The 27,891-nt window shown below is 43.3% G+C and overlaps 1 protein-coding gene across 4 annotated transcripts in view; it reads right to left on the bottom strand.

The window, feature by feature from the left end:
• The window catches only part of mv (lysosomal-trafficking regulator mauve), a 109,461-nt gene that overhangs the window by 19,793 nt on the left and 61,777 nt on the right, over window positions 1-27,891 (bottom strand). For 3 of the 4 annotated variants that reach the window (XM_055078203.2, XM_055078202.2, XM_055078204.2), the window contains 14 exons: window positions 27,352-27,471; window positions 24,096-24,227; window positions 21,817-22,064; window positions 20,741-20,938; window positions 18,295-18,434; window positions 15,023-15,128; window positions 14,885-14,946; window positions 14,745-14,791; window positions 14,016-14,168; window positions 11,692-11,936; window positions 10,294-10,505; window positions 9,593-9,733; window positions 7,154-7,371; window positions 6,128-6,311 (listed from right to left, as the gene is read on the bottom strand). In XM_055078203.2, coding sequence (XP_054934178.1) covers window positions 6,128-6,311; window positions 7,154-7,371; window positions 9,593-9,733; window positions 10,294-10,505; window positions 11,692-11,936; window positions 14,016-14,168; window positions 14,745-14,791; window positions 14,885-14,946; window positions 15,023-15,128; window positions 18,295-18,434; window positions 20,741-20,938; window positions 21,817-22,064; window positions 24,096-24,227; window positions 27,352-27,471 — 2,206 coding nt within the window. The remainder of the gene's footprint in view (window positions 1-6,127; window positions 6,312-7,153; window positions 7,372-9,592; window positions 9,734-10,293; window positions 10,506-11,691; window positions 11,937-14,015; window positions 14,169-14,744; window positions 14,792-14,884; window positions 14,947-15,022; window positions 15,129-18,294; window positions 18,435-20,740; window positions 20,939-21,816; window positions 22,065-24,095; window positions 24,228-27,351; window positions 27,472-27,891) is intronic. The other variant, XM_050192782.3, reaches the window with a different exon arrangement.

The following is a 27,891-nucleotide window of genomic DNA, read 5'->3' as shown; positions in this document are numbered from 1 at the left end:
CACCAGGTTGTGTCCCTCCACGTGCGACAGGCAGCTTCGTAAAGCCTTAGGCCTAAAGCGTCGCTACTCTGACAACAACCGGCATCCAAAAACAACACCCAAAATGGGCGCAAAACAGGCAGCCGCGAGGAGACGTCAGCTCTGTTAGGTGGTCCTACTCCGCTCGGTGCACACAGCATCCGAGTTGACGGCGCCCACCGTCCCAGACGGTGTCGGAGCGCCCGGTGCCAGGCCGCAATACCAGTCAGCCCGTAGTGGCACCCGTGGCCCGCGGCCACCCGGCTCCAAGAGCCGCGACTTCATCAGAGTCAAAGAGATAGGAGAAGCTATTTACATAAGAAATTCGGACCACCCACGAGGCTTCCGTACTCACTCGCTTCAGGCTTGCCACTGCTCCGCGGGCGCTCAGCCTCACTCTCCCAGGATGCAGACCACGTGGCTCTCGTACCGACGAATGTCATTAAAAAAACACTTGCGAAAAGGCTTAGCATGTTGACATGTTCAAACACACTACAGCCACCGCCGCCTCGCTCAAGAAAGCACGCCGCCGACGCTAGCGATCAAAATCCACGCTAGGCCTACGCTTCGGTTCAAACAAATGTCTCGAACGAAGCAACACTTAAAATTATCGTCCGATGCCCCAAGAGGTCCACGTTGGGCAGCCAGATGCGGGAGATATAGGGGGTTCTCCTCCGTACTCTTGGGACAAAGGAACGACAACACAGTAGTGCAAACAATCACAAGGGCATTTATTGCACCTTCTATAGATCAATGCCTGCTAGCCGAGTTGCTATCCACAATACATGCCGATGGGCACGCGACAAATCTAGAAGGTCCGACCTACCGCGACCGCAAAGCGAGCGAATATGTCCGCCCCATGCTGGATCCCAACGCCTGGTCGTTCGCGTGTACAGTCACGCGAATGGTGGCACGTTCGAAGGCGGCCATGCGAGACAGTCTCGCAGAAGCATCGGACGGCGCCCGCGCAGACATCCGCGCCCGCCGACCCGCCGGGAAAGCACCCCTGAGCCTTTCTTTTCCGCGCCTAAGTAACCCCGCCGCAGCGCAACACTAGCGCCATCTCTCGCACTGCGCTTCAACCACTCCGACCGCCGCGGGCGCTAGGCCACGCGGCGGGCGAAGCCTCCCTGCAGGAGACGAGCTTTTTTGAAGTAGTAGTTTAGCGCAAAAAAACCACAGACACAAGGAAGACAGACAAGGACGAGACAAGGACGAGCTATGCGGGAAAACTAGATCTCAGGGGAGGCGTGAGAGTCACGCATCCCCACACACTTTAAAGCAATAACTATACCTCATAATGTCTGATTACGATATTTATCTGATTCTAACATGCGGTTTTCTTCTTCAAGAAAATTGAGTCGAGAATCTCCTGTGCGGTGCAATGGGATACCAAAATCCAAAACCGCCTTCGTGGCATTTGTATGCTTTAGCGCATAACAACAATGTATTGTGGCAAAGCTGATTTTAAACTTATGAGGTGAAGCTAACTACATGAAACCAGTGACCATTGTGCAACACACAGCAGCTTGGGCTTGTTGGAACATCATGTCGGACCAATAGCACAAACTTGAGACAGGAACAGAGGAGGCAAGACGCATAGTGCTTGAGTTGTCTTGCCTCCTCTGTCCCTGTCTCAAGTTTGCGCTATTGTTCCAACTTCATGAAACCGGCTGCCATTGTGCAACACACATCAGACCCTTGTCCATTTTTCTTGCTAGAAAATCAGGTACATATTATATTTCTACTTTGTTTGGGAGCTTTAATGTCATTGCTGCGTTAGTTTTCTACTTTAGACACATAGAAAGCAGGCACGCACTTGATTTAGGGAGTGTTTAAATCTGGCAAATACTGCCAAATGAATCCGTAGTTTGTTCTGGCATTTTCTTTTTTTTTTCTGCATCTTTAATTCGACCTACTGGATAATTCAATCAGTATCTTCAATCCTGTCAGGGTCAAACTAGTGGAAGTCTACTGTATCAGGCTGCATTGCCCAGTCTGTTGAAATATTCAGCTTTTTTATCAGATTCTGCAGTCCATAAACTTTTGACGTCAACTGTGCCTTCCTTCCAGAATACAAGGAAACACAGAGTAGAACACCTACTAAACTAAGCTTCTTGAAATTGCAATATTCAGTCAGGGTGGCGGTGGTGTTAGGTATCATCGAGTTGCATTCTACTCTTGGTGACAGCCCCGTCTATAATTGACTTTCAGCTAGACCTATCAAGCATCCGTAAAAGTGTTATAAACACAGACTGGAAAGGAAGATGACAGGACAAGCACTAACTGCCAACAATTGGTTTTATTGTACGTGCCAAATATATACCTTGAAAAGGAAGAGGAGTATAGGGGAAAGGAAAGAGGGAGAAAATGAAACTTCCAGTCGCACATGGGTCTGACGATAAAAACAATCGAATACATCATGATCAGTCCTGGAGGAATCCGTACTCCTTGTCGGTGAGGACGAGTGAAGGGGCACTGACATCACTGAAAAGTTTTCAAAAATTTCACGGGCGCAATTGTCTCGATACCTGCACAGAACCTTGGTGTTTTGAAGAATCAGGGCACGCCCGCAATGGGTGCAGCGAAAAACCAGATTACTCCCGTTCTCATTCTTTAGATTGTATGCAGGACTTTTAGATTTCTCCAGGACTACTCATGATGTATTCGATCGTTTTTATCATCAGACCCATGTGCAACTGAAAGTTTCATTCTCCCCCTCTTGCCCTTCCCCCCCTACTCCCCACTTCCTTTTGAAAGTATATATCTTGCACGCACAATAAAACCAATTGTTGGAAGTCAGCACTTGTACTGTCTTGTTCCTTTCTAGTCCGTGTTTTTAGTGCTGTTTTCTTCAATGAATTCATACCAACGAGCTCACGTTCAGATACTTCTAATCTATCAAGCACAACTTTCCTAAGCTTGCTAGGATGCCTGCCCATTGCTGGGAGAATGTAATCCATTCATCTTGTGCAGTGTCGGCCTCCTTTTCTTTTGCTTTTGAGTTTAACCAGCATTACTTTTTTTCCCTTCAGCCAGCAGCATGCTTGATATGGCAAAAGTAAGAAAGCTTCAGTTTCATGGCTCTCACTTCAAAAAAATGTTCGCATTTACTATTTAATCAGGGTTTAACTGAGTGTTAAATGCACTACAGCCCTAAAACTTAGCATATGTGATTGAATCACATGATCGCCATACAAGCTGTTCCTCAAGACGTGGCGAGTCTCTTCGGGAACGTCAGACCTTCCGTCGGTCACGTGCGGCGAATGTGTCGGATTCTTCGTTCTGAAATTTGGCGGCAGGTACGCCTTCTGTACGACTGGTTGAGAGCTGTCTGCTACTCGCGCGATGCGCCTGTTGTGGCTGAGAAGAAGTTTCGTCTCTACAGACGTCTATCAACTCAGACTACAGAATTCTGGTGGACACAGCTGCTGCTACTCCTCCGGTCCAGACTCCCGCGCAGAAAGGAACAAACGCAACCTGTCACCGCTGGTTTCCAGGTACTCGGTGACGCCAGGCTTCCTGACGAAGTTGCTGCATTGTTAAAGAATGGGCCGAAGTATAGCACGGAACCAAGAATTCCTGCACATGAGCTACTGGCTTTGAACAGGCGTATCGCAAGGAAAGCAGAACTAGAGGACCAGGAGCGGTGCCTCCTCGATGGGGTGGACTGCCTTCGTAGGACCGTCACCGGGAGAGCACCACCTTCGACAGCTGTGATCAAAAGGACAGTATCTTTCTTTAGAGACAATGAACTTCGGCTGTTACTCAGTGACAAAGAGGGCGGTTTTGTGATAGCTCCGTCTGCTGTCTTCAACAAAAAAGCCATTGAGGCTGTCAACAAGAACTTCATTCTGGCAAATGAGAAAGCTCAGAAGGTAAAACGCAAAGCCATTTCTTTGTTGGAAAATATGGGCCTCACCAGGATTGTGCAAAATGTAAAACAATGTAAGGTACTTGCTCTAGAGGTTTTTTTCACTGCAAAAACGCACAAACAGGATGTGCCTTTCCGTACAATAGTCAGTGAAAACAACTGTTGGCAGGTTTTGGTTAGCCGCTTTTTGCAAAAACAATTGAAGCATTTAACTATTGACGATCCTTATGCCATAAAGGATTCTTTCGATGTTGTTTCCTTTCTGGAAGACAACCATTCAGTAGCTGACATTTTTTCTGTTGACGTCGAAGATCTTTACTATTCAATACCGCATGATGAGCTATTTCGCAGTGTGATGACGTGCATCGAAGAAAGTGGCGAGGTAGATTTCCGCAATGTGACCGGGTTGTCTTCGGAAAGTTTCATGTCCCTTCTTGAATTTTATTTAAGTGCAACTTTTATCCGGTTCGAAAACAACCTTTTTATCCAGAAAAATGGTGTGTGTATTGGTTCATGTGTGGCGCCTGCTCTTTGTAATATCTTTTTATCGTTTGTCGACCGCGCTCTTAAGAGTGCCTTAAACAATGACTCAGTTCAAATTTTTAGATATGTTGACGATTTTCTTGTTGTGATGAAACAGACTAACAATGACTGCTCCGTGACGGTAGCTGATATTTTAACTCTGTTCAATGACAATGGCAAAGGATTAACTTTCACACATGAGCTATCTAGGGACGGAAAACTCCAGTTTTTAGATTTGCAGCTTTCCTTACAAACAGGCCACGCCTGTTGGATGTATTCGCCACGTGCACGTAAGGAACTTTTACCTTACGCGTCTGCGCACTCAAAGACTGTGAAACGCGCCATTGCTTTGATGTGTTTAGAATCTTCCTTAATGAAATCTTGTCATCACTCTGCGAAAATGAGTTTCATTGCTCAGTTAAATAGGCTGCAGGCTGCTGGTTACCCAAGTGTGGTGGTGACGTCAGTCTCGGAGGTATTGCTTCAGAAACTGAAAGGGAAGCGGCACAAAAGTAACCGCATCATACAAAAGAAGAGGCCTGAAGTTGTGCCGTATTGCCACAGAGTGGCTCACAATCTAAAGAATGTCGCCACTAGATATCAAATTCCGGTAGTGTTTTCCGCTCCTCAGAAACTATCAATGTTGTGCAGCCGTATTTCTAAAACAAGTAAAAAACCTGATTGTGAAAAGAACCACGTGAAGTTTGTAGATTGCAGAGTCGGTGTGGTTTATAAGATTCCCTTGTCATGTGGCAAAGTGTATGTAGGGCAGTCAGGCCGCTGTGTTAACGAGCGCCTTAAGAGAACATGAGCGATCCATACCAACAGGCACAGGTTCCCATTTGGCTCAGCATTGTAAAACATGCAAGTGCAAACCCATGTTTCGTGATACCACGATTTTGAAAAAGAGCCGTGACGCCACCGCCCGAGAGTTATCGGAAGCTTTTTTCATTCAGTCATTGGGGTCACAGTGCATTAGTGTGCCTTCCTTAACCTTGTACAGCGCTGAATTTGGTTTTTTGGATTCTGTCGCATGAGTGCGCTCTTGGGATCGGATGTTGGTGGCTCCACCGCATGGTGCTCACTGCGCATGTTCCTCTGGTTTGAGCGGTCTATAAAGGAGTGACGCAATAAAATGATGTCAGTTGAGAGTAGCGCCTTGTCCTGTCGTCTTTCTTGTCTCTGTCGTTTTGCGCTAAACAAAGTATTCATGAAAAACACCCCCTCAGTGTTTTTTTTTTTTATTAATTATTATTCCTCCTCTTTTTTCCTTGAATTTCATTCCCACATAATAGTATCTGATAGATTCTAGCACATACTCCCTGATATAAAGAAGTTAACCACTATGCATTCATATCAAGAATAAACCACCTGATAGTCAGCACTGCATGTTCTCTGTTGGGTGTGATGTGCATGCCTACCACCTATGCCTGCCTCCATGCTGTTGCAGTTAAATATGTAAATCCAACTAGCCTTACACTTCCTCATTACTAATCGTCACTTGTTCTTCTAAATGGACAACTGCTTCATTGCACCAATCAAGCACACACGTGATGAACAAGTTCACAGAGGTTTGGGTGCAACACTCAATGAGAAAAGACACAAGTAGCGTGAGATGATAGCAGCTTCCTTCCATGAAGCGAGGCTTATCCCACAAGCTTCTTCCCCGAAGTTTTCCACAGCAACAGCTTCATTGTGTGCAATTATGCATACTTGCCTGGGCCGAAGAAGAGCTTGCAGCACTGCCCTGGTTACCAGCCAGGCTTAGCGTGACCAGTGGGTGCGGGCTACTGAACAGCTGCTTGGGCATCTGACCGTAGGTGCGGATCATGGTCTCCAATGCCATCTGTGACACCGTGTCATTGGCGACCGAGCTCACATCAACACCATAGTATGTCTGCATTGGGACGGACAACAGGAAAAATGCAACACAGAAGATTTAACTTGTGATAGGAAACTTCTGCTGCAATTCTTATAAGATTACTCTGGTCTTTCTGCAAATAACAACAACAAGTGCTTCACCAGAAAATGAACAGCGCAAAAGGTCTGAAAGATGCCTGGCAGTAAAGTACTGCAAAAGTTGGTAATCTGAACTTACTTTTTTAGCACTGCTTTGGAGTAACAATATGAAGTAGTGAGAAGGTAAGTTTTAGTTAAGCAACAAAAAAGTTACATTTATTTCTCATTGCATTTGGTTACTTACACCAGGTGATGAACTCTAACAAAGCAAAGCAGGTGTACAGTAGGCCCACTGTTCAAGGGAACACCCATTCAGTGTTTAGCTACCAACTACAGTTGAATTATGGCGTAAAGGCATACAAAATAGTACATTTAAATGCAAAGATGTCAGCGTAATGCATTCTGTCAGCCATTTCTTCTTTCTCCTAATAGAGTAGAAGTGTTTGTGTCATGATGACGTAGTATGAACTAGGTGTTTCCTTTAAGAGTACTTTTAAGAGACTGTACTTATAACAACAGAAATTCATCAGTGTAGATGTTGAGCTACAACATAACTTAGTGAAAGATGTAAAATGAAGCGAGAAATTGTTAGTAAAGGGCCAACTGTGCTTTTCGGTATGGGCGCACAAAAAAGTGAATGTGTTTGTGTCACCTACTCAAACTGTTTACAGCATTAAACTTAAGATCCACACAGTGAGGCCACGAGTCCTTGAGTGGTGCCCTGGAAGTCATCACGTGCAGAAAGAAGAACCATAAAAGCAAACACAAGTGATGGCTCACAGCAGGATGGAAGACATTGATGGCCTCCTCTGCAGCCTTTCCCGTCTGCTTATAGCCAAAGACCAGGTCAATCCAGTGGCCTAAGTGCTCTGTCACATAATCCGACTCCAGGGCTTGCCGGTGGATCAGGATGAAGAGGCGTGGGTCCCCGCGGCACCAAGGAGGCAACAGCACGTCGGAGACGGATTCACCTGTCTGCCGCTTGCCATAGTCAAAACCTGCATCACAGCATTACAGCAATCTTGCATATCCAGTACATGTAAAGTAAAACCTCGTTAAACCATGCCCGCTTAAACAGTAGTTTCATTTGAAAAGTAGTAAAGTCAAATCCCCGACTCAGTGGCCATTGAACATACTGTGTTTTGTATCTGCATAAACCGTACCAGCTTATTGCGTACGTATCGGTTAACAAGTAGTGCTTCCACTTTTCGTTGCGCAATCATGACAGTGCGTTGTCCCCATCAGGTGGCCCGGCAGAACATCAAGCCTCAGAGGTCAGAACAACGGCCTCCAAGTGCCCTGCGCGTTTGCGCATGAAGCCACATCAACATCAACATCATTACAGTGCCATGCCAGAGAGTGTTGTGGAGTCGTGCAAGCTAGGACTCTCGTCACGCCGAAGCTCGAACAAAAAACGCCGGGTGCTCAGCATAGAAGAAAAATTGGACATTGTTTGTGCTATGAAATGTGACCCAAAGAAGTCTGCACTGGCACATGACATGGATCTACCGTTGACTACGGTGTGTGGCATTTGGAATGCCACACACCGTAGTCGTTGCTGCTAGGCCGCTGCAGCATCAAATGAAAATAACACTTTTGTCACGCGAAGTGAATAAATACTGCACGTTTTTGCCCTTTCATCGCACTCTCTCTGAGTTCCGTTTTTGACAGGTAAGTAGGCGATCTCATGCTATTTTGGTTAAGCAGTACTACCGTTTAGTACGCACTTTTTCCGAACACCAGCCAACTACGGTTTAACGAGGTTTCACTGTAGTTCAGTAGATTCCATTTAAGAGGAAAACAGAGTGCAATGTTTCGTGCTTATTAACGCGATAGCATTAAGGGTCCCATGTCGCACAAAATTCGGTGTCTGCATCGGTGGAGTTGTCCATGAGTGAAAATCTCCATATATATTTAGGTATATGTATATGCCACGCCTTGCTATATGACATGCGGTATATGCAGGTTATACTACCATACCATTCTATCACTAAAATTGCTCATACCTAGTCTTACACATTTGACAAAGTTATTCCTTGGAATTTTGAGAATGACAGCCCACAAACAAGTGTCATGAAACAAATAACCGACAGCGCATGTCTTTTATGTTAAATCTTCTCAGACTTAAATATTAAAAGTGCGAAACAGCAACAGACACCTGAAAATTATGTAGTTTCTTTGGCATGGCTGTGCACTACCTTCAGGATCAGCCCACTCTAGAGGCCACGTTTCTACCAGACAGCTTGCCTTCGTGCATGGCGTTCACTGCCAGCGTTTCTCAGTAAACATTACGGTTACATAGGCTGCAGTTGCCGGGAGGAATGAGAAGCAGTCAGGGATCTTCTAATGCTATTTCGTTCCATTCTTAAAGGCGAAGCTAAAGCATCCTCCAAGTTCTTTCTGAACATTTAAAAAGCAGCAATTTTCACTCACATTGTAAAGTTGGCTCTGAAGCTGTTCTGTACATGATGTTTCAATTGCAAGGTCAATATTTCACACCTGTGGTAAAAGTCACCATTTGAATATAATTCCAAAGCATTATATATTGCAAAATAGATGCATATATGATGCCAGCAAATGTGGCACACAGTGTTTATTGTCCACAGGATGAATAACTCACAGACTGCAGCGAATTAATAAAAATTACGAGAATTAAGTTCTCATAGTATGCATTGAGGTAAATTAAACCGCCACCATTATTTCTAATGTATCTTAAGTTCACTGCATAAAAAAAATTTCTCCTAAACATTTCGAATTACTCCTGTCCTGCGTCAACCAAACCCGCCCGATGCTTCCAAATTTCCTAATCTCATCTCTCCATCTAACACTCTGATGCGCTCAACCATGCTTTCTTCTCCAATTAGCATCTACTCTCTAAGACTGAAAGATCACTGGTCATCTTTTTCATGCGTAACATAGCCTGTTTAACTCCATGTCTTCTCAGCTAGAATGTCATCTACCTGCATTCTAACTCTTACCAATGCCGCAGTCTTTTTATCTCTCAACATTAAACTCATCATTTTTTCTTCTACTGCTCGTTGAGCAGTCCCTAGCTTCCATTTAACTTTCTTCGCTGGCCTGCAAGCTTCAGCGAACATTGGCAGAATACAGTGGTTATCTGGATGAAAGACGCCATCTCACAAATATGCAGAATGTAAGTGACAATCGTACATATCTAATGCCATTGGAAATAAAGACCAGAACATTCTTCAACCTCACCCTGCATGTTTACAAGGAACTCGGGCAGGAAGAAAAATTCGGGAATCAGTTCCTTGACGTCGGTTGTGGACTCGCTGCTTGCCAGTCTCCAGGTCGTGTGAACGCTGTGGAACGTGCGATCGGGAAGGTCAAACTGCTGGTCTGCACAAAAGAAAATCAAGACAGGACCAGGTGGTTTGAATGTTTGACACCGTTGGGCTCCTGCAATACACTGAACCAACACAGTTGCCTACAGTGTGTGAATAAGTGAAAAGAGGGCGAAGCAGGTTGTAAGCGACACTCAAAGAAAACTGTCCACTAGCTACTGTTTTAATTAAGAAAAGGAAAGTTTACCTTCCTCAGTTAAAACTCGTACACAATTTTCAGAGCACTTCTGCCTTTCTGACATTTGTTGTCAATTTCAGTTGTTTCCTCTTTATTTCTTGTTTCTTTATCTTATATACTTAGCACTGTATAAAATTGTGACAGGCTTTCAATAAACCTTCAATTGAACAACAGCATTTGTACCACCATTACTTCCTCACTGTAACATGAACATACTCCAACTCAAATCGTCTGCCATTCTTGTCCACCATGATAAACAGGGCATGTTCACATTATAGAGAGGATTAAGGATGACTGTAAGGAGATAAAACTTTAGCAGCTAATTCGGTGGCTAAATAAGCATTACTCTAACTTGGCAATGCAACCCAAGCATGTACCTTGGTAGGCAAGAAACATCTGGGTGAAAGGTGGCAGTCGGACCAAGAAGTGGAGCACTGTGCCGCTGTTGCTATAGTGCGAACCGTAGTGAAATGGACCCAGCCACGGATGGAGCCGCTCTGACGGAGCACTTGCCCGTTCCACATGGAAGTTGCGCCGGTAGTGCTCTTCGCGAGCTAGATCCTGCACGGCCATGGGACGCTCCAAGCACCTGGGCAAGTAACAAGACACCAAGCATAACAGACACTGGCATAAGGATTTATAAGAGTTCCCAAGTCACTGCTCAATGGTCCTCTTTCAAGAACATTAGACTGGTGTCCCTGCCTAATAAGTGCAGTCGGTAACAAGTTTAGCATGAGGCACTACTTGTTTGACAGGAACTGTGATTACTGCAAAGTAACACGATCACTTAACCACATTTCAGAAGTTATAGCCTTGCTTAAGTATTATATTCAATGGCGAATTCTGCTGTAATTATTTTGCACATGGACACACTGCAAATTTATGAGTGAAAATAGCACATAAAAACATATGCAAACATGGAAAAGAACAACAATACACATAATTGTCAGTGCACCCATGCTTGCGCATATGCGTGTGTTTACAGGGTTGGAGGAGAGGGAATTGCACTCTGCTTAACAACTAAGTTTATAAATCAATGCATACATAAAACGGCTCAGCTTTCAGTTCTACTATGCTGCCTTAAGTAAGCAAAACAAACATTAAGTGATCCAGCTTTCAAACAAAAATATTAAGGTACTGGGCTGGCATTTCTCAAACTGGACCCTGCAAGTGACACCAAACTACCATGAGTAACAATACTCACTGAGAGCCATTAGTACTAAAACATGCTGTTTGTTATTGAGGCACAGGACCAAGAAAAAAAAGAAGGAAGCAAGTCATGAAGTGCCAGTGCATCATGTCACACAGAATGAAGCTTGCAGCAATATACTACACCTGCAAGAAAAACGTATGCAGACCACAGGCGCCATACAAACTGAATGTAATTATAATTCAGACACACAAAGTCAAATTGAAGAGACTGCAGTGGGAAGTTCGTAATGCCGGACAGTAGTTCTCAATTTCAAATAACATTCACAGGCGAAAAAGGAAAATCTGGTTTATCACAGAATTCGTGGGGCATTTAAATTTGCTCAGGGAGGTACTACTATGCTGTCCTACAACTGTACCAAGAAGCCAGTTGTCATTTCAGACAGCAATTCACACTAGCATGCAATGTTTTCCATGTCACTCTGGGTGCCTGTGACATTTTCAGGTTGTGGACTTGCTAAACAGCGCACCTTATGATTTCCAACTTAAACATACCACAAAATAAAAGTTTAAAGTCCTTCTGACAAAATGCCACAATTGGCAGAAATAGTGGAAGTAGAACCTACCGAAAGCTGGCGGAATCCTGAAAGTCCAGTATGTCATCAGCATAGTTTGCAAGCACAAATGGGAACACCGGGTACTGCATGAGGTCATTGAATGAGCGGCCAGCCAGCTTGTTCAGCTGCGTAAGGTAGTCAAAGTTGCCCAGGCACCTCTCCTGCCATCGATGACTGAGCGATTCCAGCGATTCTGATGGCTCCAGATCCAGGTGAGGGCACTGCCACAGCTGGCGGCAAAATTCATTCCGATCCTGACAAAGAAAGAGAGGGGAAAAAAAGAGAGGCAACTGTCTATGTCGGGCTGCACAAAATTTCAGTTAAACATACTTAGGCTAGAATAAGTAGCAGTAATTAATCAGTGGGCAATGCTTATTTCATGCCTCTCGTGCTGATGCAGTTTGCAGATGCGCCCTCTAAAGCAAGAAAGATGGTTGCAGTATTTTTCTCCACTGTGTCTGTAAAACTACATATAACTGCAACACAGTGGCATTACAATAAAACAAAATGTTAGGCTACACTTATGTTATGGCTTTAAAAATGCCACAGCGAAACATTATACCTACAAGCCTGACTGACACTGGGTGGCAATCGAATTCTGCAAAAGCTCCTTACACAAGACTGCACTGTGGCAGCCCTCCGTGCTTCCGCGCTGAAAAACATGAAGATGCCAATGGTGAAAGAAGCCTCCTCCAATGTGATATTACAGAAATGAGAGAACTCTCTTCGAGTTGGACATCAATGTGTTTGCCACTGCCTTCTTAAATGGTCACTAACTGTAGTAATGAGAGTAGTCTTTCCTCCACAATGAAACTAAATTTGTCCATAAAACAGCAGCAACAATACAAAATTATTTAGATGCTACCTCCACACCAGCCCCTTTTAGTGCTATGCTACCAAATTAGGTGCCTCAATCAGATCAAATACCAATTCATTAGTGCTGCACTTTTGGAAACTCTTTGGAAGCGGATGCAATGCTATGAGAAAAATCGTGACTAACTTATTACTAAAAAAAAAAGCAGAAAATGAAGCTTCGTTTTTTTCTTTATCGAAGGGGCTAGCAACTGAAGATGAAACTGCCACACATAATGCAAAACGCCATAATAAAATGCTAACAATGCTTGATGACTTGACCCCAATTTTCTTTACAATGCTAAGACGTAGTGCAGATGAATTCTGTAACCAATCACTGATAGATCAAGGAACTATATACTGGAAGCAAAAAAATTATGCATGCATATCACAGAACTTCACACAAACTTGCTACCAGTGCCTTTTCTCGCGGCTTCAACGCTTTCACAACAGACACATTTAGTGCAAGTATGTTCGATTCAACAAATTTAGTCTGATGCATTTCATTTGACACATTTAGTGAGCAGCAACAACCGGCCTAGGAATCTAAGATACATCCTGCGATTAGTTCTTTTACTTCAAATAAGGAATTGTTATGAACTATACCTGCAGCTATAGCACAGCAGAAAATTCAACAATCCAGGCTTGTCCTATTATGTCCTATCCAGCTCCATCTCTGCTCCTTGTGTCAAAGTGTTTCCAGTGCGGCTCTATTTTTCTAAGATCATCATCATCATTGTTGTATTAATAATAATAATAGTAATATTAACGTCCAACTACACGACAAAGGCTTCTCCCAGCCATCTCTAACTCTCTCTGTTTCGTGTCAGTCTGCAGACTTCCTAATCTGGTCACAGCACCTAATTCTCTGTTGTCGTCACCTGCATTTCCCTTCTCTCGACACCTTTGTTACTTCAACAGACCACCAACAGTTGCATGAAACAGTTACCTGCTCAATGCACTGCGTGACCTGCCCAACTTCGTTTCTCTACTTTAGAAACAAGTGTTCAAGAATTTCACTAATGCCAAATGCCAGGTTGCCCAACGACCAACACCTAAGAGACTGTCTGGCACACAGCAGTAATACAAGCCAAACACGTTGATGCGGCCACAAAAAAGCACCACGAGAGCTGAATTGAACAAGCAGCTCACAACGCAACTAGTGGTTCACACTTGACTGTGCCCTCGTACACAGAGCCTAGCTAGCCTTGTGACCGTGGCTCAATGCCAGCGGCCGAGTGTGTTCCCTTCCCCCTCATTCCCCAGAAGGAGCCACTCCTATCTGAATGAACATATATCTGATACCAACTTAGATTGTAATATCACCCACTCATGTTTGCCCTCTAATACATACTGCCACCTTCCAATTTCTTTGATGTTATGCCTATCGTGATGACAGACAAGAAACTTCACTGAAGAGTTGTAAAACTGTTAAACTACGCAGGGTGCAAAGTAAACATGATACACTCTGTAAAAGTTACCTGTGTTGTGTGAAAGGCTAGCAATGCAGTGACTCCATTGCGGAGGAAAAGTTCAAGCGCGTTGTCACGGAGTCGAAACCTTCGCAAGAGAACTTCCTGAACGTCCTTGTAAGGCCACACCTCGTGCCTGGCGTCAACTTCGCCCAAGGATCCCTGAAGCATAAGTAAAACAGCAATCAGCAGTAAAAAAAAAAAAAAATGAAAGAAAGAAAAAAAAGGAAAAGAAAAACATGCCATACATGCATGTTTAATAATTTGCAAACAATGCAACATAAACTTTTTTCCGCAAGCTCAATGGCAACACTCAGTTTAGTTTGATTTAACCAATCAGGTTCACTGGCCTGTTATGACAGATTGCTGACTACCTGAAAACATATCTGCTGCAAGTAAGGTTTCTCATATCATGTGTACCATACACTCAATGCAGGTTGAAGTAGATACTGAATTCAACCCAATCATCTCAATAATAATAATTGCCATTCTGCTAGTAAAAGTAAAGTACAGTTATTAATAATATTCCAGTTGATCAGACCACACAGCGCACTATATCAAATACAAGATGTGAGCAATATATATGAGCAAGACTTATGAGCAATAATTAAGTGAACCAGTTCCCTTAGTTATTGCTCATAAGGCAAACAAGCTCATCGGTGGACAGGCTCGTCGGACAATAAAGATGTTTATTCTCTCTCTCTCTCTCTCTCTCTCAACCAGTTCCTTGAAACTCACCTTGTATTTTCCGAGTTGGTCAGGCACGAACTGGAGACTGGTTTCACCTGCGTTGCAGTAGATATGAAGAAAACTCTCCCTACTACAACAATTTCACTACAGTACTGATAACATGGGGAACAGAATTTCTGATGGCTTACCAAGCAGTACTTCTCCGGGCATGTCTGACGAGGGGCAGATCTTGATGCATTTGCAAGTGTGGCTGCGAGAAATTTGTCGGTGAGGGAGCAGAAGGGAAGAAGCTAAACACGTAAGTTTTTAATATGAGTCAGACTCACGTGATCCTTTCATTGATGTACAGATGGTGCAAGAAGGCGGCAGACTCCATGCGCGAGGTGTCCGTGTCGTAGAGAAAGTGCAGAGGTGGCAACGTCGCCTTCTGGCCTGAACAACAATGATCAAGCACGACCTGTCAACACTGAACGTCTATCAGGCCAATGTAGTGGTTAAATTTAAGAGAAAACTTGAATTCCTATCCTTGCCTTTCAAATACATGGGAAAGGCAGAAAATGCTCTAATTAGACAACTGCTGAATCAATTTGGGGATAAAAAAAAGGCAACTTATAAGAATTTCGAAAGCAATTTCTTGATTTAAGTCCTCAACATTTTCAGAAAACAGAGCAAAGCACCGAAGTGTGAGGAGATAGATGTGTGAATAGCACCTACACTTTTTGCAGTACTTTGGCACTTCATAGTAAGGTTCATTACAACGCAACACAAGACAGGGACAAAAGAAGGAATAAAACGATGACACGGCGCTGGCCCAACTTGCCGTCTTGATGCATTTTGGCGCTTTGCACTGCACTCACGCAATTAACTTAGACCAACTTGCCAAAAATTTTATATTCAACTTCAGAAAAATTGGCAGAAATATAATATGGTAAAAGTATTGAGGTCCCTAGTTTCGTAGCTTTCCAATTCTCCAACAGAAAGGAGATGTCACAATTATGAAACTGTATCTAACAGAGTGTCCAAAGCAGATGAAATTGAGTTATTGCATTGGACTTCAGAATTTTATTAAAAGGTCAATACAGAATTTCCTGCTAGGAAATATCTGCTAGGAAATCTAAGCACCAACATGACCAAGAAGTCCTCTTGTTAATACAGAAGATTTGTGAAGCTCTCGTAGTCAAAGCAACAACTTTGTGTAAGCTAAGTTAATGTGCTGGTTTCGTCTGCTTTACACCGTCTATCAGTGTGTTTTGCAGTTTCCAGAATTATAATATCTGCTTTTGTTGCAGTGTTAGAGCTTCTAAATTTGAATCTGTGATTTCATTAAAACTTTTTGAATGCCATAACCTTTTAAAGAAAACTAATATTTATGGCCTAAATACAGGTATCTCCTCCCAATTCATTAGAATCTGAACATTTCTTTTAAAGGTAACAAATTTAATTGAAGTTGCTTCAGCAGCTGAGAAGCGCGAGTTAGACCCTCAATTCAACACAACAGCCAATTTACAGTGCCATATTTTTTGCAAGTCAAGGCATAAACAGTTCATGTAACCACAATTATCAGTACAGCAAATGTCATTAATGCAGCGTATTTATGTTAACCTAAAAGAGAAGCTCCCAAAACAAATTAGATTAAATTGTGGGGTTTAACTTCCTAAAGTTGCGCAGTGAATTACGTGGACACCAAAGTGAATTATTCTGTATTAACTTTGACTACTTGAGGTTCCGTGCACTTAAACCTAAGTACATGAGCAACAGGGAATCGGGCCCTCTACCAACAACATCACGCCATGGCCACTGATCCACCATGGCAGATGTTGCCAGAATGAGTTCTAGAGAAAAAGAAATCATAAAAGGAATAAAAGGACTCAGGAAATGAGCTCGAAATAAAAGCAGAAAGCAATGTCAACTACCACTACGGCACCATTACAAGGCAGCCTTTCAAGTAAATTGAAGCCTGTACTCTATTTCAGCAGTTCCTCCCAGCACTGTGGAAGCTACGGGCATGCTCGACCAATCAGGGGAGCGAACACATATTAAAGTTGTCCTTCTGTGCCTTGCCGTCAGCTGGTGGCACCATCTATGAACACTGCGGGAATCGCAGCGAGATCAGCTGTTGTGATAGCAGCGGTAAAATTTGCTCCGATATGTCATGCATATTCGAAATGCCAGAGCCCTTTAATATTTAAAAGATGCAGACGAGAAGGAGGTTTGCGAAGATGGAGGAAGCGGAGGATTCAGAAGAAATGCTTGGCCAGTGTGTGACATTGCATGGGATGGTGGTGCGACCTCTCGGTCCCTCTTGTAACATCCACTTGTACAGGGTGCACTCGCTGATTCGTAAGTGCAGCCATTCTCTTCATTGCAGAGTTCATGCTTGCACCTTTGCCACACTACTTGTGTACTGTTCCAAGCATGTTCAACCCCAGTTGCTTCGTTCCTCTCATGTAAGATAGCAACTTAGAACGATACCGCACAGGCGAGTCTGTGGATGCCATTTCCACGAAGGACGAATCACTACCCAGGCGGAAGTTACTGCGGTGCTGTAGCTCCCTCGCATATGAATTTAGCCAGTGTCAAAGCAATTAATTATTTCTGCTTTTTAAATGCAAATTAATGTCTAAATGGCAGCGTTGCATTGATCTCTTTTGTTCTTTGCATGTTTTCTCTCGAACAAGTGGAGAACTCTATTTTCAGCATATCACAGAGCCTTAACAAATATTTTACGTAAAAGTAAAGCAAAATCACACAATATATCGCAGCTGTGACTTCCAGAAAAGCTTCCAAGTAAACACCTGCCGACGAGACCACTTGTCAAGGCCATTTAGTCAAGCAACGGGTTCCGAACTATAGCACTCTATCTTGCTGCGCAAGAATCTGTACTCGCATGCCTTGTAGCTTTGGCTCTGCTGCTTAAAGGGGCCCTGAACCACCTCTTGGGCTTGGTGAAATAACGTAGTTTGTGGGTTGCATATGCTGCTGTGAACATCTTAGCCGAATTTTGCTGTCTTATGCGGAGTGTGGAGCTCGCAAGCAGATCGCGAAGTCACCTTTCTTTCAAACGCTCTCTTTTCAACAGAAGCCTGCCTCCTTACTCTCTTAAGGAGGCAGGGCTTACGCTTTATTTCATAATAAAGTGGATTCCCATACGCGACTGTTATTGGTAGTGGCGGCCAGTAGCTATTGGTAGCGCATCGTAGGTGCCAAAATCAGAAGTCATAGCGCCTACGTTAACATTCAAAATGAAATTTGAACTGCATGCCACAGTGATAATCAGAAGGCGGAGCATTGTGGGCATGCCCCACTATGCCATAGCCTTCACAGTGCAAGGCATTGAAGAGACGGAGGCACAGCAGAGGCCGTGTTTGATTGCCAATAACTCCGCTTCTGCTGAACACATTGAAGTACTTTTTGCAGCAAAGTATTTCTGAAATAGCCTATTTTCATTTCAAATGTCTTTCTACAGTTGCATAAAAAGTGGTTCAGGGCCCCTTCAAGTAAGCCAGAAATTACACATAACAATGCACATTAATTGAGGAAATCCAGCTAATTATTTATGCAAATCCTACACAGGTTAAAAGGTGAAGTTAAGACTGACTTTTCCGGTGCTGAGGTATTATGAACTTGGGGTCAACGGCCAAGAAGGCTCGCCGGAGGCGTCGACGAATTCGCGATGGTCCTTCTGTTGGGTCCAGCTCCCAGGCGGTTGGGAAGCTCTCAGGCAGGTGCCATGGTGCCCTGTGCACATCAGAGGTTAATCATGTGCTGTTAGCCCAACGCAGCGTTTTTCACTGGTCTGTCTTTCATGCTAGTAGAATTTTCAGTCTCAACTAGTGCCAACTAGCCAAGCTTTGCACTCTTCGTGCAGCTTTGTTTCTTCTTTCTTTCACCTCAGCTAATAGCAGCACATGCAGCGTTGTGTCCCATTATAAATGTAATTATTTTTCCTGTCCTCAAAGAAGGTCTCTTCAAACTATATTTAAATGTCATATCATATTCATGCAGATATAGAAAGCTACCTGAAAGGACCTTGCAAATCCTCTTGGCTTACTAGAAGTTCAGCTTGACAGACATGTACTGAATTTACGGAAAGCTAAGCCAAGCATCCTGAAAGCTGGTGAATTTCCAATAGCATGATTTGTCTAGGGTGTAGTTCTAACACACTACCTCTTGTGCTCGTCGGTTCATAATTGCAAGTGGCACAAGTGGGATCATCACTAGCAAATGACAGAAGAAATGCTATATTGTTTGTCCTTCCATGTCTCTGTGGGCCCAGTAGCATTTTTACTCTTACACTGTAAAGTCACACTATAGTTATATTGCACAGTTCTGCTATAAGGTTATACTGTAGTTATATTTTACAGTTGTAATTAATTATTATGCTGTTAGTTATAGTATACAGTTGTATTGTACAGTTATAAAGTAAAAGCTCATTAATTCGACCCTCGTTAATTTGGAAAATTGGATAATTCGGACTCTTCCTTTGGCCCCAGGAGGCATAAGCATTATTTATTGCAATGAAGCTCTCGTTAATTTGACCGTATTTGACCGCACATCGGTTAATTCAGCCAGCTCTTGGAGGTCGGCATGTGCCGGAGCATCGCAAATGTGAGACGCAAGAGAGCAAAAATGGCATTAACGCCCACTGAAACAAAGTGGCAGAGTCCACATCGCCATTGTCATTAGTGGAAATCGTACGTGAATGGCAACAATGCCAGAACACTTCATGCCTATTTGTGCCTCTAAAGCCTTTATTCCTGCATTTACCGCCGTGCATAACACAATGTTGGCCGCATGCCTTCGTAACTGCATAGCTGCCATCCATGATCACATCGATAGCAACCGCAGTTTCGTCTGCATTTTCAGCAAATGGTACTTGTGTTTTGATTCAGTGCGTGCATCGGCAATGTGCCTACAGAACTGCAAAGTCGCCGTCCATGATCACATCAACAACGATTGATGTTTCATCCGCAGCGGTTGCGGCAAACAGTACTTTCATTTTGACAAGCTTTTGAGGATGAAGAGCACTGGCTACATTGCGATGAATGGCGACCAGCTCAATGGTAAAAAAAAATAATCAGGATGTGTGCGCAGTAGTAAAAAACCTGTCTAAGATGAAGACGCGCACCATGGCCGCGCTGTGAAGGAAGTTGTGAGGCCTTCACCACTGCAAGCGCTAATGAGCCACGAGATGACGAGAACCGCAGCGTCCACACTGCTTTAGTGCAAAATAGAAAGAGGATTGGCTCATTCACTCAGTGAATAAAAGTGTGTTGACAAAGCAAGCATTTGTTTATTGTTTTCTTGATACCCTCGATCATTCGACATTTGGTTAATTTGGACATTTTTTTCCCGTGAAATCCGAATTAACAAGGTTTTACTGTATTGTAAATTTCTGCTGTACAATTCTGATGAATAGCTTTACTGTGTAGTACAGCTGTACTGATCTACTGCACAGTTCAAGTGCACATGTCAACTGTGCATTTCTTAGTTCTACTGTACATAACCACTGTACAGATTTGCTGGGTAGTTATACTGTAAAGATCTGCTGAACAGTTGTGCTGTATAGTTCTACTGTACAGTTCTGCTGTAAAGTTATACTGAGTAGTTCTTCTGTATATATCTACCATACTGTTCTACATAAGAAGCCAACAAACAAAGACACCAAGGACAACATAGAGAAAATTACTTTTACTTAAAAGAGAAAAAACAACTTGCCGCAGTTGGGGAACGATCCCAAGTCTTTGCATTACGCGTGCGATGCGATGCATTATGCGTGGGATCGTTCAACACCTGCGGCAAGCTGCTTTTCATCCATTTTAATTGCCATTAATTTATCATTTCTTTAATTCAATTAGTAAGTACAAGTAATTTCCCCTATGTTGTCCTTGGTGTCTTTGTTTGTTGGCTTCTTATGACATGATTAATAAAAATCGGGCCCCTCGGTTAACCCCTTTTCTTCTCCTTCATGCTGTTCTACAGTACAACGAATAAAAATGGACAAAGGCTCGTGCCAGTATGCACAAGCTTGAACATGCATGCACCTTTCATGTGTGAGCTGAGCAGCCAGGCGAGACCACGTCTGCTTGAGCACCAAGTCTCGCCCCGACCTCGCCTTAGCTTCATGTAGAACCTCCTTGCGAAGTGCATGCAGCAGCTCTGCAACTGACCGAGTCACCTTGGCTCCTTCGGCAACCACCTGTGACGCCTTGGCCTCGAGCTTCCGCAGCCGGCCATTCTTGCTGCAAGACAAAAAACGATACACGTTGAACACACATTCTCAGATACAAAGCAACAACTGTTGCTTTGTTCATGTTACTGGCTTAAGCACAATATTGCTCATGCTCACTAAAATCAAGATAATCATAGATAAAGGCAATAGCCAGTGAGGTGACACCGTTTAGAAGAAACTATACCACCTAACAACTCCATGGATAATCTTCCTCCATGTAATCCTTGCATTAAATGAGCTATGCTGCGTTCCTGCATTTTAATGTGTGAAACCGGGATAAGCAGTTGAGTGAGTCATACAAACTAACATGAAACAATATAACTAGATGAATGCATTATTTTCTCAGGCAAGCTCTTAAATGTGACCCCTGTGCCTTCACCCATCTATTCCTTTCCCTTAGTGCGTTTTGTGTGCAGTAGATCAGATAGGACCAGCTCTAATGTTGCCAAGTCATCTCAAGATTCTTTTGTCATTTATGCCAGGATATTGCAGTGTCTACAGCGTGCATTATAGCCTGTGTACACATTTCTTTGTGTCAAGCTTTGGCTGCCAGTCAGTATGCCTGTTGCGCTTTCAACTTCAGGAATGTTCTAAGACGATATTTTCTAAATGTAGGAAAACAAGCTCCAAGCTGACTCAAATGAGAACATTAAATTTTGAAAGCCCCACCTTGTCTTCTACAAGCTCCAAGGCATTTGAAGCTTCTTGTACAACACATTTTATTTATTGAACTTCACGGATATTTGCAGGCATATGCATCACTATTGGTACTTGTAGCCATAGGCTAGTAATACATCCATGTATAGACCTTGCCAGACCCTATGATGCAGTTACCCATCAAATTAGGTCTCTGTCAAAGACATTCAGAGTAAGACCCATTTCCTTTACCAGTCTGGACCGAGAGCAGTCTGTGAAAGCCAAGTTTCCCGCTGGGCCGTCCACTGGTTCAACCAGCGTTCTTTGATCTGCTCCTCGTTGGCATGAACCTCCTGCCTGGGATTTCTCGGCATGACGCTGGGCAGCTCCTGAGCCAATACGGCCACCAATGACACGACTGTGCTGCCTATACTGGCATCACAACGGGCTGCCGATCCACTCAGCAACTCTTGCACAAAGGTCCTCACTTGCAGGCGAACCTGAAACACGTGAATGAGCTAAGGTGAGTGAAGCCTTACACATTGAGCTAGCAAAAGCTTGAATGCCGTATTTACTTGCATAATGATCGCACTTTTTTGCTAAAAAAAACTGACGCAAATTCAGGGGTGCGATCATTATGTGGTTTAAATTTCTCGCGAAAAGACTTTTTTTTTTTTTCATCCTGTGTTTGCTGCGGGATGACAACAGGTCAACAAGCAGGCGGCTGCCGCTGTAACAGTGCAGGACACCAAAAGACAAATGGCAGCCGGCGGAGCAAGCCGAATGTGCCGAAAGCAATTTTTGTTCTACTTGCGAGTACATTATGCGCATTGAAACAGTTTCTTCCATGTCAGTAATGAATAGCATCGTTAATATCCGCAAGTTTTCGACAACGTAGCCATGTCCAGTTTGAGGGGACAGAAACAGAGATGCGTGCGCATAGCTGCCAGTGACATAGAAACACATGGCAAGCGTGCTGCGGAAATGCGGCCATTTGTCTTCACTACTATCCTAATACGGCATGTTTCCGCTAAGGGTGGGTGACTACCTTAGCTGTGTTACAAGCGTCAGCGTGTGAATAGGGTACACTTCTAACGTATCAGTGTAAACGTGGCCACCATCGTTGCCGCTCGCGATTTGTTGCATGCCCACGAGTGCAGACGAGAAGAATCAGAAGGCACCTAGTTTGTTGTTGTTGTTGGGCAAAACTATTATGAAGCCTACAAGTAATAAAGCCAAGGCAAGTTTGGTTGTAGCTTTTTTTTTTCATGGAAGTGCGGAAAGTGATGAAAGGAATGAAATGGGGCATCTGCTTAAGAATGTTTGGTGCATGCAGACCGCTTGGTATCTCTTCATGAGTCGGTCACGTAGCATTTGACAGCATTCGACAGATGGTAAGCACGATCATCATTAGCTAGACTTGGCACACGACATATTGCTGCGACAAGTTCGGGGTGCGATCATTACACGGGAAAGAAAAACAATCAAATTTTGACGACAAAATTCAGGGGTACGATCATCATGCGAGTAAATACGGCAGCTTCCAATGGAGTATGTGTGCATACAGGACACATGGGCATGGTGACATAGACATAGTTGCGCTGACAAGGTGTTACCTTCAATTTTCTCTCATTCTCACACAGATGGCATACAGACGGTTTTGAGAGAGCTATGCTGCGTCAGTATCACGAGAATCCCAGCAAGGGGTGTTTTCTAACTGCTACGGTTAATGCACAGTATCACGGCTCATTTTTAAGAATCGAAGTGGTCATACATGTGTTCCACATTTCACAAGTTCACTAACTTGACATCACCGCACACAGCAGTGGGGAAAACGCTTCTGTTACAGTGCTACATGATGGCACTTCTATGGACTGATACTAAGCTTATGAGTAGCATTATATTCAGGATATGCCACTGCCAGATGACATTAGCCTGCCGTACTTTGTTAGTATCCAGTGTGTCTTGTGTATGCATCTACTATTGGCATCCAATTTTATTTTGTGTACACATGAGTACCACACTGGCCCAGTCAGCAAGATGCACAGGAAAAAAAAATCAAAGGTGACACTGAAAAGCCAGGAAAAATATTTTGAGCATCTTGAAGGGGCAGCGGAAGATGACTGAGACAAAAAGAAGTCTTAGTCTTAGTCGTCTTGTGCTTCCTCTTGAATATGTTCAACTAGTACCAACTTGCCCAAATGTCCATTCTTCTAAAATATTTTGGTTGGCACTAACCACTGTACTAGTATAAATCGTGAACAAAGCTAACATGTCTCTCCCAAGACTTCTACATCAAAGGTGTCAGTGCTAACATGAAAGAACTAGAATGCACTGACTCGCAAACGAGCCACCAATGATAGTCTTTCGTCATGATTCATCATACGATCACTGTATTCCTCCATAATGAACTACTAATCAGCTCAGATATCCATCCTAGGAGTACTGTGTCTTAACTCTATAGTTATCGAAATTTGTCACACAAGCTGATCCTGGAAAGACTTTGCCAAGGAGGCTGAGAACTTGCGTACATCACTCGATGATCCCAAAGTCGTCTTGAGGGCTTGCCTGTGCTGCTCGCAAGACATGAGCACCTCTACCACGTGGATGCGCAAAGCAGCATGTTGGCCAGGGGCGAGAAGGTTGACACAAAGCCTCGACAGCTGTTATGGGAGATGCAGAAAAACCAGCATTTATTATGAATACCTAATGTGAAGAACTACCGAATAGAAGTGAACAAAATATGGCTCTTTGAGTCTACACTTCTTTTATTGTAAAAATTAGCACACCTGACAATGCATGCTTGTCACAAAGCAACAAGCATTACAACATTTCCTGTGAACTTGTTTCCCTCATTTGTTAAGTGGGTTTTCGTTGAGAAATACTTAACATAGTGAAAGTAGGTGTTTTTTGTATGTTAAGCCAAGTCTTTTTTCTGAAGGAACTACGACACTTAATATTTTATGTAATACATAAACAAAAAGCATAATGAATGCACTTTTCACGCATAAAAGTTTTATCAGCGAGATACATGTCATAAAAAAGATATAAATTGCCAGAATCAAGATTGTGGGATAAAACTGAAAAAAGTTTATACAGACATGCTTGTATCTACTAAGAAAAATATGCAACAAAATTTATGAGATATACAAAATGTATTGCTGTCTAAATGGCACTATCTCCAAAAAAATTCTAAATTTTTCATTGAACAAGGTATTCCACTACAAAAATTTAAGTGCAAACACTATAGTTGTGCTTGCCGGACTGCAGCCGCCAATGTTCCGGGCTGGTTTGTGTCGTCGTCATCGCTCTCAGAGTCAAAGTGCAACAAAAAGGCAGCATCCTCAGACTAGCTGCTGCTTGATCCATCGATAAAATCAGTCACAAACGCTGCAGAATCGTGAGATCTGCAATCTTTGGAAGCGCGCGCGTGGATCACGGAGGTGGACATTTTTTGTTTTCTACTTTGATGATTGTGAAACTTTGGAGTGCATTCAAAAATTACCACCTGGCGGGAAAATATCTAACTGCTTAGAAAACAAAAATATAGTTCCCCTCCTTCAAATCCAATGGCGCAGAGTGTCCATAAGCAGCACAGAAAGTCTCAAAAGCAGCACTTCAAACCAAAGATAGCCGACAGCCATTTTTACTTTCTACTTCGATGATCATGAAAACTTCAGAGCGCATTAAAAAATTGCCGCCAGGCGGAAAAACAAAATTTGCTGCTAAGAAAACAAAAAAATAGTTCTCCACATCTGATAGTGCAGTGTGTCCGTGAGCAGTGCAGAAGGTCTTGAAAGTGGTGTTTCAAACCTTCATTAGCAGGCTAACGATGCCCAATGGGTGCGGTATGAAAAGAGTTAAGGTTGTGGAGAGCAGTTCACAGGAAAGCAATATGTAATGCACATCACTGAAAGGAGCTGTAGTCTAAAATGATGACGAATGTCATAAAACATCAGTGACATGTCTTTAGGAGAAAGTAAGGAACAAAAATATGTGAGAAGCATCAGACCTGGAAATTATATTTTCAATGCTCCGATCATATGAACCAGAAAATGACATGAACTAGGATCGTATCAGCAAGGCTTTTCTGCATTGCTCTCAGCGAAGCAAAGGTGTACAGTGCCGTTCATTGCTGTGTAAAGAACACGAGCAGCAGGCTTTGCTCTGCAGGGGTACAATTTTTTAGTGTAAAGGCGCAGAGTCAACAATATGCCTTAACAACTAACTAAACAAACATTGTTTAAGTCTGCTGTAGAAGCACCATGGATGGAGTTCACCAGCTGTTCAAGCAAGCACAGTGATAAAAAAAAAATGCTCACTATATAACCACATACCCTCGGATTTTCATATTTCTATCGCATTCATGGTGCATCAAATCAGCACTATGACCTGTTAATTTTCAAGGTGACAACACAGAAAGATTAAAAAAATTAGTGCTCACTGAAAGTTCTTCAAACAAGGCTGGAATTTAAGTAAGTTGATTTCAACTGAAACATTATTGTCACACGCAACCATGTGCATGCTAACACAATATAACAGTAATAATTTCAAAAACATTGTGGCAGCAACCATGGTTGTCAAACTCACTGATAGCTTTCTTGTGTAACCTGCTGCATATCCCCCCCATCCCCACCACCACCACCACCATCATCATCATCACCCTATTTATGTCCACTGCAGGACGAAGACCTCTCCCTGCAATCTCTAATTACCCCTATCCTGCGCCAACCGATTCCAACTAGAACCCGCGAATTTCCTAACTTTGTCGCACCATCTAGCCTTCTGCCGTCCTCTACTGCGCTTCCCTTCTCTTGGTACCCCTTCTGTCACCCTAATGGTACAACGATTATCTAATCTGCGCATTACATGACCTGCCCAGTGCCATTTTTTTCTCTTAATGTATATTAGAATAACGTCTATACACGTTTCCTCTCTTATCCAAACCGCTCTCTTTCGGTCTTTTAAAGTTATGTCCAGCATTCTTCATTCCATCGGCCTTCGCGCGGTCCTTAACTTGTTCTCAGGCTTCTTTGTCAGTCTCCAAGTCTCTGCGCTGTATGTCAGCACCGGTAAAATGCACTGATTGTATACTTTCCTTTTCAATGATAACAGTAAGCTCCCAGTCACGAGCTCACGATGTCTGCCATATGCGATTCAACCCATTTTTATTCTTCTGCAAATTTCCTTCTCATGCCATCCCTTAATGACAAGGCCTGATGGGCACATCAAAAGATGCACAAAGGGGCAATCCCACTACCAACTACAATGCCAAATGACACCACGACATGGTATACCTTGCGATAATCACAGCACGCCAGTTGAAACACCACAGCAGCCTCCGCTATTCGCAATATCCTGGCTGCAACTTTGTTGCAAAGGCTACTCCTCATTTGGCCGTGCTCGACGCAAAGGTGTCTGTTGTGAATGGGGTGGTACCGCTTCAACATTACACCCCTTGTGTCACTTTGGCATATTCATTGCGAAGGTTGGCCAAGAATGTGCCTATACCAGTGCCGAAGTTGTCTGCTCAGCATGGCAGCAGCAAGCACATGCCTAACGGCTCAAGCTAGCTCGCCTCTCATAAATGACTCAAAACACGTGAACCGCCACGTAGGGGAAGAGCCAAAGAAAGCTGTCACTTTAATAATGCAAGCTCATCCTTGACACACATCTGTGAAATGAAGCAAATCCAGCAACGAGTATGAAACTTTAGAAGCAACATCAACATGCGCTTGATCCCATTATGTACCTCAAAATAAATTGTTGATCACAGTAACAAAATACCTGCAGTGCTTTCATTGAGGATCCGAGATTCGAAGGATGTAGAAAACCCACCTGAGGCTGAAACACGTGCTTCAGAGAAGACAGCACCCTTTCGCGAGACGAAAGCTTGCGTTTTGATTTCTGAAAGTACGAATCAACATCACCTGTTTGTAGAACAACTACACCTGCAGTCTCCACAAAACATCAGAGGCACACAATAAAAACAGACAGTGAAAAAACTCAATTTCATGCATGCATCTTACATATACGTGAAGGGAAGAATTATGTTGTGACCATCAGCAAGTATCACCGGCCTACATGAGACTTTCACTTGCCTTACTATAAGGCACTGAAGATACTGACATGGGCCCTGCCTATGCCAGAATAAATACAGCTTATGAATTTTAAATTTACACAGTAGATTTCCATTAATTCAACTCCGGTTAGTTCTATTTTTCAATTAATTAGATCTCGGCCGAGGGTCCTGACCAATGCCCACGCATATCTATGGGCCCAAACCTTCTTTATTTAACTCCTAAAATTGGCCTTGGCCGGATCATC

The sequence above is a fragment of the Dermacentor andersoni genome, chromosome 10 (assembly GCF_023375885.2).
Source record: "Dermacentor andersoni chromosome 10, qqDerAnde1_hic_scaffold, whole genome shotgun sequence".
NCBI lineage: Eukaryota > Metazoa > Arthropoda > Arachnida > Ixodida > Ixodidae > Dermacentor > Dermacentor andersoni.
Note: the sequence above shows the minus strand (reverse complement) of the source record. Positions and strands in the feature narration are given on the sequence as shown.